This window comes from Podarcis gaigeae, assembly GCF_964106915.1.
Source record: "Podarcis gaigeae genome assembly, chromosome: 12".
NCBI lineage: Eukaryota > Metazoa > Chordata > Lepidosauria > Squamata > Lacertidae > Podarcis > Podarcis gaigeae.
This window is the reverse complement of record NC_139688.1, coordinates 56,964,943-56,978,514: the sequence shown is the minus strand read 5'-3', so window position 1 is coordinate 56,978,514 and position 13,572 is coordinate 56,964,943. Positions and strand designations below refer to the sequence as shown.

Below are 13,572 nucleotides of genomic sequence, written 5' to 3'. Positions count from 1 at the left end.
CACAGACATTTGGAACTTGCTTTTATTATCACAAATATTTCCAAGGCTTCTTTTCACCAATTCATGCACTGAAGTTTGGATATAAAATTCGGCTGAGACTTTCACTGCTCACAGTGAAATGCCTGCATGGGGGGTGGGGGTGGTACTGAAATCTGCTATCCTGAATCCAGCAAATGAAAATTACACACATTTTTCACCGTTGACTTTTTTCAGCTTGCCATCCTACCAGCATCTCATCAAATCTGGCTTCAAGATTACATATTCTGATTCTGAATTCAAGATTAACAAACCCAAGGAATGGTCTAGTGAACAAACCCAAGCACAAAAAATGCATGGCCGCCTTTGCCACGCGGGTGCCAACCCATCAGCACTGGGGCTGATGGCAGTTTAAACCACCTGGAGGGCACCAGGTTGGCAAACTCTGATGTGTGAACTGATCGGATAGCAGCAGTATTACTCCTTTCATAAATATGTCCCATTACATGTAAATTTAAGTGTTTTCAGTGTTGAGAAATGCTGTGTAGTTTGTGGTTATGGAAACAATCAATACTTTTAATGGCACTATTGATACGGGAAATATATCAGCATACGTGGATCTTACAAACTTAATCGGGGCCAGTTTGTATTAACAAAGAAATAATACAATTAGAGATGTAGTACTCTAAATATAAACGTTTAAAGATATGAAAATAAAAAATCAGTTTAAAGTAATAAGGACTATGGACAGAAGAATCATTAAGAACCTGCATTAGGTTTTGGCATACTTAATGCCAAATATCAATGGCAAATATTAGGAATGATACTGAATGTATGAAAAACATGACACAATCTTAATAAATAGCTGTATTTCTTGTAACTAATTTTTTATTATGTAGAATAGTTGTTAATTTATACATCTGATTCAAGAAAAAATCTTTAGTATTGGCTTTCTTCCTTTTCCTCCCCCTTGAGAACACTCTCTTGATCTTTTGATACAACAGTTAGATAAAACTCTCCTACGGAGCAAGAGTTCCAGTCGAAAGAGACTCTCCGGCAAATATCAATAGCTAATCTGTCATTTTTGAAGAAATGGTTCTATCACCTAGGTTTCCAACCAGCTATTTTTAAAATGCCTGAAGCTATAGGTCATTTACCCGCAACCGTAAGATCCCTTAAAAATAATGTGGAAGACCTTTAGCCTTTTATTGTTTTCCAGCTATATTTAAATGCATTCCAAAACATATGCATCAATTAACTGATTGCAATGCAGGTAAGAGTGCCTCACGTTCATTCATACAAAAATGTTCTCGGTGGGAGCTCATGCACACAAACACTTTATAGACTTTTTAATCTGCTATGTTTTTCATCACCCAGGCTGAAAATATCTGTGGTGAGATAGCCATTTGAATGTACTGTTGTGGATCCATGCAGTATGCCACAACAAATGCTTTAAAAAATTTGAGGTCCTATCAACCGCCACTACAGATTGAATAAAGTAAAGGTAAAGGGACCCCTGACCAGGTCCAGTCGTGGACGACTCTGGGGTTGCAGCACTCATCTTGCTTTATTGGCTGAGGGGGCCGGCGTACAGCTTCCAGGTCATGTAGCCAGCATGACTAAGCCGCTTCTGGCGAACCAGAGCAGCGCATGGAAACACTGTTTACCTTTCTGCCGGAGCGGTACCTATTTATCTACTTGCACTTCATGCTATCGAACTGCTAGGTTGGCAGGAGCAATGGGAGCTCACTCCGTCATGGGGATTTGAACCGCCGACCTTCTGATCGGCAAGCCCTAGGCTCAGTGGTTTAACCCACAGCGCCACCCGCTGTGAATAGGAGCTTCAAAATGGCCACCCAAATTGACTCAACTACATATTTGTGTTCTTAAAGTATTATTAACCAAATGACTAGCATAGATCCATATTATGCATTAAGAGACCCAAATCTAATCCTGAATGTTAATGTTAGGGCCAAAAAAACTCTCCTGGAAGTTCAGTGTTTAAACATGATTACTTGGAATTACTGAGCATTGGTTTCAGCTGCAAATTTGCATGGTCCAATATGCCGAGACTGTCATGGTCTGCGATTCTGCAGCGGTGCAACACTCTACATAGCTGTCAAGTGTCCCTTATTTGAAGGGACGGTCCCTTATTCCAGCGCTATGTCCCGCTTCTGTCCCTTATTGATGGATGTCCCTTAAATGTCCCTTAAATGATATCCCTTAAATTTCAAAGGAAGCAGGTCCTCTCCCTCCCTCCCTCCCTCCCTCCCTGCCGGCCAGGGAGGAGGGAGGCTCCAACTGTGTTGCTTGGCTGTGTTGCTCACCCAATAAGAAGTCTAAGAACGACTGGGGGTGGAGCTTGCATGCCTTGTGTGTGGCTAGTTAATGCAAGCTGAGGAGGTTTTTGAATGCTGGACGCCATTTTGTTGTACGTGCTGCTGCAAACTTTGCAGTGCAAAGCCAGGCCGGGGAGCCATCTTAAGTTGAGGCTGCATAGGCCTTGTGGTGCATGTGATTCAGATTCTAGTCAGTTGAACCTCTGGTTACAAAGTTGGTTGGACAGTGTTCTCAAAGCTACCCAGCATGAGTTTGACCAGACTGCAGGAGGACAGGAAGACTGGAGTGCCTGGAACAGGTGAGGCTGCAGGTCCCTTATTTTGGCTGCTGGTCCCTTATTTTCAAATCTGTAAATTGACAGCTATGCACTCTGTTACCTCAACACTCTGCTACCCTAAACTGTGTTTTATATAACCGACTTTTATTTTGTTCTGTGTATATCGCAATGCTTTTCGTTGCGACGGCTGATGCAAATAAAGTTTCATTCATTCATTCACTCTGCTACCTCATTCCCAACTTATTCTGCAGCATGTGAATACCAGAACCGTTTGACCGAATACTTCATTTCACATTATAACCCAGAAATGAAATCCGTAGATATTCAAATGTGGAGGTGCTATAGGATTGCATCTGTTGGGTCTGCACAGAACATGCATGTAATTCTTCCCCTGTACAGTACGGCTCTCATGGAGAGGGGCTATGCACATACAAATTATATGCTCACAGGGTCCGTGCAGATGACCAAATCAACTCATGATGGTAGGGAGGGGGCAACTGGACATTAGCCCCTTTCTGCTTCCCGTCATGCTTAATAGCTGTAAATTTCATGGCATGAATTTTGTGGCAAACCAGAGGGAATTTTTAAAAATCACATTTCTTAAAATATCAAGACAAGCATCTCTGTGTGTTTTAAACCACACACTCAATTTTTTTTCTGCAGAAAAATGATCATGACCTTTTGTCTTCTTTAGTGGGAATTTTTATTTTCATCTATTTGATATTCAGCAAATCAAAAAGTTTTTTTTAAAAAGTCTTGTTACAGCTACAGATCATTATAAGATAAGAAGCTCAACCATGTCTCTTCCATGTCTAGTACACAGGAATAGTAGCCCTGGCTGGTATTTAGCTTATCATGAGAGAATCGAAGAACCACAGAAAAGGCACTTGAATGTAAATGTGTTGCCGGAAGATAAACATCTGCACTACTGAAAGACTGCAGCATGGCCAACAATTTAAAGGTCATATAACAAGCATTGTATGCTCTTTCCTCTAAGAGTTAAAATGATTATAATGTTTGAAAACTGTGCTTTAAAAAACAGTCTGACCTCATAATTGGCTTCAATTATCACCAGTTATGCTGAATGCAAAATTAAAAGCCAGGCAGAATAAAAATAAACAAGTGTTCCTAAGACCAATTAGTGAGAAGCACGTTTGCAGAGGGCTACTGTCAGTTGTTGTAATGAGAGTAAAACTATTTACATAAGAAAGCAAATTAGGTTTAAGGAAGGAAATATATCCTCCTGTAAAACAAAAAGGCCCACAGTGAAATACATACTTTAGCTGGAATCTAGGACAAGGTCCAAAGAATTGCATGGAATAAATTAACTAGATAAATATATATATATATTCTACTGCAAATATTTATATTGCAAAATATCGCTGCAACATTCCTGTATCTTCTTACAATAATAATTTTGGAGCGAGTGGGCGCTGTGCTTAATAATGTAAAATAGTATGTTCCTCTAGAGATGCTTCATTTTCAAAGTACAAAGGTATTCATAAATATTAAAAGAGGTTTTTAGACATGATGCTTCTTACACTGGTATTTCCTGCACTCAAAACCTGTATTCAACATGTCCTTGTCTACAAACATCCCACTAACTTAGGATTCAATGAATTCAAGTTATGAGAAGGGAGATTCTGACCAAACAGCAGGAATAACTTTCTGACAGTTACATGGGCTTAGTCAGTATTTTTGTTAGGGGTGGCAGCCTTTTGTTGGGGGGCCAGAACCTCAGTTTGCTATGTATTTTTATTGAATTTTTTTGGGGGGGAGCTGCCGCTCCTTGCCCCCCCAGCCACACCCATAGAAAGTGAAAGCTCTTCCACAGCACAGCAGACTTCCACAAAGGGGGGGGGTGGACTCTACAATTCTATGATTCTATGGCCGGGATCAGCAATCTTTTTCAGCAGAGGGCCGCTCCACTGTCCCTCAGACCTTGTGGGGGGCCAGACTATATTTTGAAGAGAGAAAAAATGAACAAATTTCCATGCCCCCCAAATAACCCAGAGATGCATTTTAAATAAAAGCACACATTCTACTCATGTAAAAACACACTGATTCCCGGACCATCCTTGGGCCGGATTGAGAAGGTGATTGGGCTGGATCCGGCCCCCGGGCCTTAGTTTGCCTACCCATGTTAACAACCAGGGTTTATCACAGAACCTCAGTGAGGTTCAGGACTAGGCTTTTCATCAGGCAGGGTGAAAAGGCTGTTTCTGGCAGGAGTCTTGGCCACAGGGGCCATGTTAGCAGACAGAAGCCTAAACCCTGGGGATTTTTGTGTGAAGCCTCCCTGCCCCTTTGCCTTTTTAAAAAACTGTATTTCTTTATTTGCTTTCATGGTAACTGAGTGTCCTGCAAAAGTGACCAGCTACCAGCTGCTGCTGGGGGGGGGGGAGTGAATTTATATTGTAAATAGTAGGGGAGTGGGTTGTTTCTGCTTGATATTCCTGGGTGATCTGGGGTGAGACCTTTAATAATAATAATAATAATAATAATAATAATAATAATAATAATAATTTTTTATTTATACCCCGCCCTCCCCAGCCAAGGCCGGGCTCAGAGCGGCTTACAAGCAATAATAAAAACAAGATGAATGATTACAACTTAAAAACAAAAATAAAATACAACATTAAAATAATGGAACATTAAAATATTAAAATGTAGCCTCATCGCAGGAGGAGAAGGAAAAGAAAAAAGAAAGAGAAGGAGGGAGGGAATCAAATTGGCTCCAAGCCAAAGGCCAGGCGGAACAACTCTGTCTTACAAGCCCTGCGGAAAGAAATCAGATCCTGCAGGGCCCTGGTCTCATGAGGCAGAGCGTTCCACCAGCCCGGAGCCAGAGTTGAAAAGGCCCTGGCTCTGGTCGAAGCCAATCTAACTTCCTTAGGGCCCGGGACCACTAGGGTGTTGCTATTTATGGACCTTGAGGCTCTCCGTGGGGCATACCGGGAGAGGCGGTCCCGTAGGTACGAGGGTCCTAGGCCGTGAAGGGCTTTAAAGGTCAAAAGCAGCACCTTAAATCTGACCCTGTACTCCACCGGGAGCCAGTGCAGCTTGAAAAGCACTGGGTGAATATGCTCCCATGGCAGAGACCCCGTGAGGAGCCTCGCTGCAGCATTCTGTACCCGCTGGAGTTTCTGGGACAGCTTCAAGGGCAGCCCCGCATAGAGCGAATTACAGTAGTCAAGCCTGGAGATGACCGTCGCATGGATCACTGTGGCCAGGTCGGGGCGGGAAAGGTAAGGGACCAACTGCTTGATGGTCCCTTACCTTTATAAGCCTCCCCCAAATTTCACCTGGCCCCAAAACTTGCAATGACCAGAAAATGAGGTGCCTATGTATCTAATTCCTGCAATCCTTCTATCTTTCAAATAAAGAACAGAAGGGTCTCAGGATTCTTTCATACTGCGCACACATGTTTTTCCCAGTGGTGGCGGAACCCTCTCTGGGTGGGTTCAGCCCGGGGTGGGACAGCCCGTATGGAGTGTGCATGCGCAGCATCCTGCATGGAGTGCGCATGCGCAGCATCCTGTATGGACACCCATACAGACGGTGTGTGAGAGCGGCCACCCGTATGGATGCCCATACGAACTGCGCGTGCCCTCAGCTGCTCTACAGCTGGGGGGAGACAGGGAACATCTTGTCGCCCCCCCTAGAGTGTCATCCGGAGCGACCCGCCCTCTCCGCCCCCCACTTCGTACGCCCCTGGTTTTCCCAATGCATTACTTGCACTGTATACAAGGAACATGGATATCAACATGGGGCCTGTGGAACTCCATCTCAACCATGATTTTATAGGCCTATCTGCAAAATGGAGCGTAATAATGGCGTACATTGAGAGAATAAGTGAACCATGCCATACAGTACTTCTCACCACTGTGTTAAATTGGATTAAAATAAGAGTCCAAATTTTAATAAACTTTTTTTGGAGAGAGGGAGAGTATTAGAAATGCTAGGTTTGGTCTCTGAGAGAGCTCTTTTAGCTTTAAGAGTTGTATTCCACGAGGTACTGCTTTTTCTATCATCTTTGTGCTTTGATGCTAAAAGCCAAAACTATGGGCCTTTCCCTTCGAAACCAAACATAACGATATTGGCTCTCTCAGGGCATTGGCACAGTCTGTATTGGGGTCTGTGACTCTTTATTCTGCTTGGTTTGAACAATATACCGTAAGCTAAACATCATATATTTATAGGAAATGCAATCTGTTATTAATTACAAGTTTCTTCTCAGTATATATCTTTTCTTCAAAGTTACTTTAAGTCGCAGATAAGTGAGGATCTTATCATAAAACACTTATTGTACTTCAATACAGAACTACGTATGGCAATATCAACGTCAAATTATAGCAATATGCTGCTACAGATTTGGTTAGTGTTATCATCTAGTTAGTATTCTGCTATAAATTTCGGTGGTGTTACTCTTCTGGGTAGAAAGCTGAGCTATTGTAAAAAGAGGCATTTGAGATTAGAAAATAAAACTGATATAAACCAAAAGGATGCCACTGATAGATGCCAAATAAGCATAAATGGTTTCTTTGAAAATGTATATGTAGTTATGTAAATAACTACACAAAATGAGAATATTTACAAGCTGTTGCTTGCTTGATAGGGATCACTCTACCTAATTAATGTCACCCTTTTCTTTCACCAGCTCATTTAATCTCTTCTGTTCTATTGTGTTTGCGAAACCCGGCAAACGTAGAAATGTACAGCTCGACTTGGGGCCCTGAGGCCTGAGGATCAAGATGGTAGGCTGGCTTTGGTTTCCCGAGGGAGCGCAGAGCCAGAAGGGTGATTGGACACAGTGACCTGTCTGCATGAGATGAGACAAAAACAGGAGAGCTGTAATACTGATGAACTAACCTGTCACTCACAAACTCAGGTCTTGGGGGAAGATGGAGGGGGAGGGGGAAGAAGTTAGAGCCAAGACTGGGACTGAGCAAAACAAAAAGACAGCATAATGGTTAAAGTAATTAGATGACGCAGTGGGCAACAATAAGATAGAGAAAGGTACAAGGGGAAAATCGCATCCTTTCTGAAAAGGTTTTTTTTTTTAAAAAAAAAGGAACAATAAGGAGATAGTGGGTACTTTGAGGCAGAAGATGTTAGCAAGGTTGCTGCAGCTGTCAAGGATCAGAGTTTGATTCCAAACACTCTGGATATGAATCAAAATCACAATGAGCAATGAGCTTCTAAATCTTGACATGCCGGGCAAGGAGGTTGTTCTTCAGAGTACTTGGCTGCTTAATTGCTTGCTTTGGGGGGGGGGGGGGGAGAGAGAGGAAAAAAATCCAGAGGGAAGTTGCACTTGCGATTTTGTACCTCCCCTCCAGTTTGCCCTGTTGCTAGAAGCTGTCGTTCACATTGTAGCTGTCACGATTACCTATTGGCACTCACCAGTGGGACCCAATTTGGAAAGCGATGGTTGGAGGCAGCTAAGTATCAGGATGAAAAGATCAGGAAATGCATGGAATTAACTGAGGGAGCAGTCGGAGTTGATTATCCTTTTAACATTAGGCCTGCCACTTGTTCGAGTTTCTGTTTCAAACAATACAACTATTTAGGGTTTATGTTACACTTCTACAGGCAATTTTATTTTTATGGAGTTTAGACAGTCCTACTTGTGTCTGTTCACACCTTGCAACATGGTAGTTGTTCAAATGGCCGTTCATTAAATAGTAACCTAATTATTGTGCTCCTGGAAATATTGATCAGTAATGCACAGCTTTAAAGATAACACTATTTTTTTAAAGAAAAGTTTCATAATCATAGTAGCATGTGCAAATTTTTTGAATGAACTTTTTTTTCTGCACAGATTTTCAGTATATGAAAGAAGCAGGTTGTAAAAATAGATATGAAATGTGCCAGTTTTCCTGCTGATTTTTAGTAGTTAAACACGTGCCTATTTAATTGTGGGACATATCTTAGAAGGTGAGCCATATTACTCAACTATCGTTTACTGCTGACACTGCCCAAGTAATTATATTTTACTATGAAATAAGCATTTTCATTAATCTGACAAAATAGGGAGGCTGCCTGTTATGTCTTTAAACACTACAAAAAACCTGTGGGGAAACAATCCGAGTAATAAAATGTTAGCTTTATTTACTGTTTTATCTTTCATCACCATATGGGGTGGTACCACCGGCTCAGTCAAATTCAGCATAGGTTCATTAAAATCATTGGACTTTAGTTAGTCATGACGACTAACTTAAGTGTACTGATTTCAGCTATTTGACTTTGAATACGATTTAGTCTGATTCCATTCACTTATTCTTTTTTTGAAGGAAAAACTAAAGTGCTACAAGGATACTTTTTTGCACATTTGAACAGCATGTGTTCTATGTTCACAGCATACACATGTGCATTGTGCACAGGTATAAATGGAAAAATAGTTTGAACTGGTATATCACTTGCTACATATTAGGTTGCATGCAAAGTAATAAGATGAGTCGCCGTTTTACATTTCACCCAGGCTTCACACCTGCTTTAAAATGTCATTGTTTTCTTTAAAGTGTTTGTTTTAATAGCTGAAATACACATATTTTTTCTAAGTAATTCAGTTAACTTTTTATTCATTAAAGCAAAAATATTGGAGCATCTAATGTTTTCTCAGCTATTTATAAGTGTTTAAAGCACACACATGTAAAACAGCTATTGTGCAAGGAGAAAGTTATATTAAAGTTGACCTTACAAACACCACCAGTGTTTGACAAATTTCCCCTCACACTTTTTAGTAAAAGTTGCATATGTAACCAACAATGATGCAGCTGTTTTAATACTTACTGAATGTGCATATTCCTTGCTCAGAGCATTTTAGCAGGTGACATTAAATTTTTTAATATTTCCACATATTTTTATACTACTTTAATATGTGCACCCTTTTTTAAACTCAAAATGTGCTCACCAAACCTATTCATCTGAACCTAAGTTTGGGAATGGTTTTGATAAATATGTGTGTGTATTTTCACACACATATATTTACAGCAATGCAAAGCTGAGGTAAACATGATACTGCATATCTGACCTTTTCCATCTCAAATGCATTACTGAAGATGCTGATATTAATAAACCATGTGCTCTGTGAGACTTCTACATTTCACTGTAACTTAAGTTAAAAACACACACTGAAAGATGCCTATTTGCTTTCAGCTTCATATCTCTATTTAGGAAGCACAAATACAGAAGCATCACTTTTAGCAGATTAATCGCATTGCCTTCAAAACATATTAAACACAAACTTTTAAGGATTCGTAAATGTCTTTTCTCTTTCACTGACACACAGGTCAGTAGCTAATGAGCAGGTGTTGAGTACTTAAAATTTTGTTGGCAAATGTAAAGCACACCCCTAGCCCCTTTCCCTTCCGCTACTCCTATATTAAACTGTCCTCTCCCCTCTGTATCAGGTCTCTCTTATCACTTTAGGTTATAATTTGGAGCCACATGAAAAGACAATGATTCTCTTTTTTTATCCTCTGGTAAGTCAACATCAAGCTCGCAACACCATGCACACAAAATAATGACACACAGAGACTATGCAGACTTCTAAGAAAATAACAAAACCAAATGAAACGTCAAGAGAAGGACTCACACTGACCCATTTGGAAGACAAAGACGGCAAAACGGAAAAGCTCTAAAAAGCAGCTTGTGAGGCCTCTGAGAGATGTCCTTCTGGCATTTCATCACAGCAGCCCCAGACCAGTTTCACCTCCCTGGATACAGCGAAGGGAGAACTAAACAGAGCTGTTTATTAGAGCTGTTGTGCTGGATTGCATTAGGAAACACGAGCAGACCACCTGGACCTTTCAGATTGTGGCAGTGTGTTTAATTTGCAAGCTGCCCCTCTGCAGCAGCAGCAGAAGCAAGGGCTCCTACATTCACCAGGCTGGATATCGCACATTATCTGGGTTAGAAGGAAAGGAAAAAAAACACCCACATGCTACACAGTCAAAGAAGACAGTCGATCCACAAAGAACAGAGAAAACAGAAACCGCAACTCCCTATGTAAACATTACAAGCACTTTTTTACACTTCACTTGTTCCTGCTTGCACATATTTGAGCCCCAAACACAAAGATAGAATAGATTAAGCTGGGGCTAAAAATTCCAAATTGGATTCCTCAAAAGCAGAGTGTCATTTTTTAACCTGTTCTACCCCTGGCCAGATTAATGTGGCCTTTTGTTGCCTTCCCTCACTGCCTTATCCCCCCCTTACTTTCTGCTCTGCACTTGCTGGTCGCTGAAGCTACAGACAGAAAGATGGTACTGTAAATATGAATTATGTGAATCATATGGTTAGAGTCTTGTGGGGTGGGGGAATACAAGGGGAGTTGAGAAATGGCTGACTCCATACCTGACCAATTACAGCTTGCATGGTTCCTGTGTCCTGCTGAGCTGCAAGATCGCAATCCATCATATGAAGTCTTTGAAAAAGGGAATGGGGGTTTCTGGCATGCATCTGTCAATCAAGTTCTGCACTCCCAACCATCACCAAATGCAACGGGGGGAGAGAAAAAAAGTCAAGCTGCTCCACCAAATAGGATGAAACAGTCATGTGACCTTCAGCACTCTCTCTCTCTCCTACATTCATATACTTCCATATAACGTATGAATTTTCTGCAGATATGAAATGGCATTGACAAATACTCGATATCAAATAAATAAAGCGAAACAAACAGCTATTCATCCGAGGCAAAACACTTGCTGAAAATGCAGCCTCAACACAGAATAATCCTAACAAGTTTGTAGCTTTATTTAGAAAACCAAAACTTTCCTACGAAAGGGCTATGATTTACATATGCCTGGTCAGAGAGATGTAACCCTTTGCTTCCTGTTGCTCTCCTTTTTTCTGTACTATCCTAGTTTGATTCCTGGTTCTTTTCTGTTAAGTTTCTTTGATAATCAAAATACTCACATTGCGCTCTTATGAGTGTGCACACACCTGTAATTATGAAAGCATGAGAAATAAATTTAGGGAAGTTGGGGATTTGTAGCGGACAGAAAGATTTTAAACTTTAAGTGTTAACTGAAAGTTTCACATGTGCGTTGCATTACACCTACCAGTGGCAAGCATTTCCTGCCTGAACTGCGATGAGCACTCCAAGTATAAAATATTCAAACTATGTAAATCCTACTTGCAGCATGCTTTCCATTTTGAAGGCTCGTGGAGTTTTGGTTCATTCGCTGCTCCACTGAACTGACATAAACTGTTGTTACTTATGATGGCAAACATTACCATTTCCCCCTCCTTAATGGAAGCAGTTTGTTTCATATTCTGTCCCCTTTTCAACTAAGACTTCCACAAATACACAATACTATTTTTCATGTCCAAATGCACCACACATCTGTCTCCAAACCCTAAGTGTCACAATGAGCAACATTTCAGGGTATTGATTGCTGATAAATTATTGCCTGTGATTGCTGACGGGTGACATTAATGCAATCCAGTGGTATTTTAAGCACATGAGGATGAATACAATAAACTGGTAATATGGCTGTTCAGCTAATGAACAGTAGATCAGTTAATGCTTCAGACAGCAGATCACAATTGCTAATTGACATAAGTTGTTTCCCCTTGCCATATGAACATGATCAATGGAGGAAAATCAGCAAAAAGCACTGGAGGGAAATAGTTCATGATCTGGACACGTCAGGGAATGAGTTGTTGTTATGAAAACAACAGAAAAAGTAAGGTATATTAGAATTAAATAACAGGAGATTAGCCAATATCAAGGAAACTATACAATGGACTCCAATTGGTTCTTCTAGGGCTGTAGCTCAAGCAGAGACATCCACAAGTAGTGGAAGAGGAACAGGGCATTTTGTTATAGAATTATAGAACCCTAGCATTGGAAGGGATCCGGGGTCATCTAGCCCAACCCGCTGCAATCCCAGCTCAACTAAAACACCCATGACAGATGGCTGCCCAACCTCTACTTAGATACCTCCAAGGAAGGACAGTCCGCCTCCTCTCGTGGAAGTCTGTCCACTGCTGAACAGCTCTCACTGTCAGAAAGCTTTTCCGAACGTTTAGTCGAAATCTCCTTTCTTGTAACTTGAAGGTTCAATTCCTACCCTCCAGAGAAGGAGAAAACAAGCTTCCTCTATCTCCCATGTGACAGTCCTTCGGATACTTGAAGAGGCCTATCATATCTCTTCTCAATCTCCTCTTTTCCAGGCTAAACATGAATGAAGCAACCCAGCTCCTTCAAGCACTCCTCGTAAGGATTAGTTTGTTGCTGTTCTGGAGGTTTGGACAACCCACCAAAACAGATTGGAGGGACCTGCAAAGGAGGACCGGAATCAGGAACAATTTCCTTCCACTGGAACAAAAGCTTCTCCATGGCCATTCACTGGATGCAGCCGAAGGGACTAGCACTCAGCAGGGCTTGGGACCTGTGCTTCTTAAGTGGCAAACTGCTGCTGATCACAATTAATATAAGAGATGCACACGGCACACAGTAGCTTTCGTGCTAATTTGCTTAACACATTTCTTGCCCTGCCAATTGTAATAGACACTTAGAATCATAGAATCATAGAGTTGGAAGAGACCACAAGGGCCATCAAGTCCAACCCCCTGCCAAGCAGGAAACACCATCAGAGCACTCCTGACATATGGTTGTCAAGCCTCTGCTTAAAGACCTCCAAAGAAGGAGACTCCACCACACTCCTTGGCAGCAAATTCCACTGTCGAACAGCTCTTACTGTCAGAAAGTTCTTCCTAATGTTTAGGTGGAATCTTCTTTCTTGTAGTTTGGAACCATTGCTCCTTGTTGAATGACATGAATGTTGAATGTTGAGGTACAGCGGTACCTCGGGGGTAAGAACTTAATTCATTCTGGAGGTCTGTTCTTAACCTGAAACTGTTCTTAACCTGAGGTACCACTGTAGCTAATGTGGCCTCCCACTGCTGCCACTCCACCGCCATGCAATTTCTGTTCTCATCCTGAAGCAAAGTTCTTAACCTGAAGC

The 13,572-nt window shown here is 41.4% G+C and overlaps 1 protein-coding gene across 2 annotated transcripts in view; it reads right to left on the bottom strand.

Moving 5' to 3' along the window:
- POU6F2 (POU class 6 homeobox 2) overlaps positions 1–11,084 on the bottom strand; it is a 305,787-nt gene extending 294,703 nt beyond the window's left edge. Inside the window, exon 1 of one of the 2 annotated variants that reach the window (XM_083706324.1) lies at positions 10,955–11,084. In XM_083706324.1, coding sequence (XP_083562450.1) covers positions 10,955–11,059 — 105 coding nt within the window. In that variant the 5' untranslated portion in view covers positions 11,060–11,084. Of the gene's footprint in view, positions 1–10,199; positions 10,311–10,954 lie in introns of those variants that run through there. The other variant, XM_083706325.1, reaches the window with a different exon arrangement.
- Positions 11,085–13,572: the final 2,488 nt, after the last annotated feature.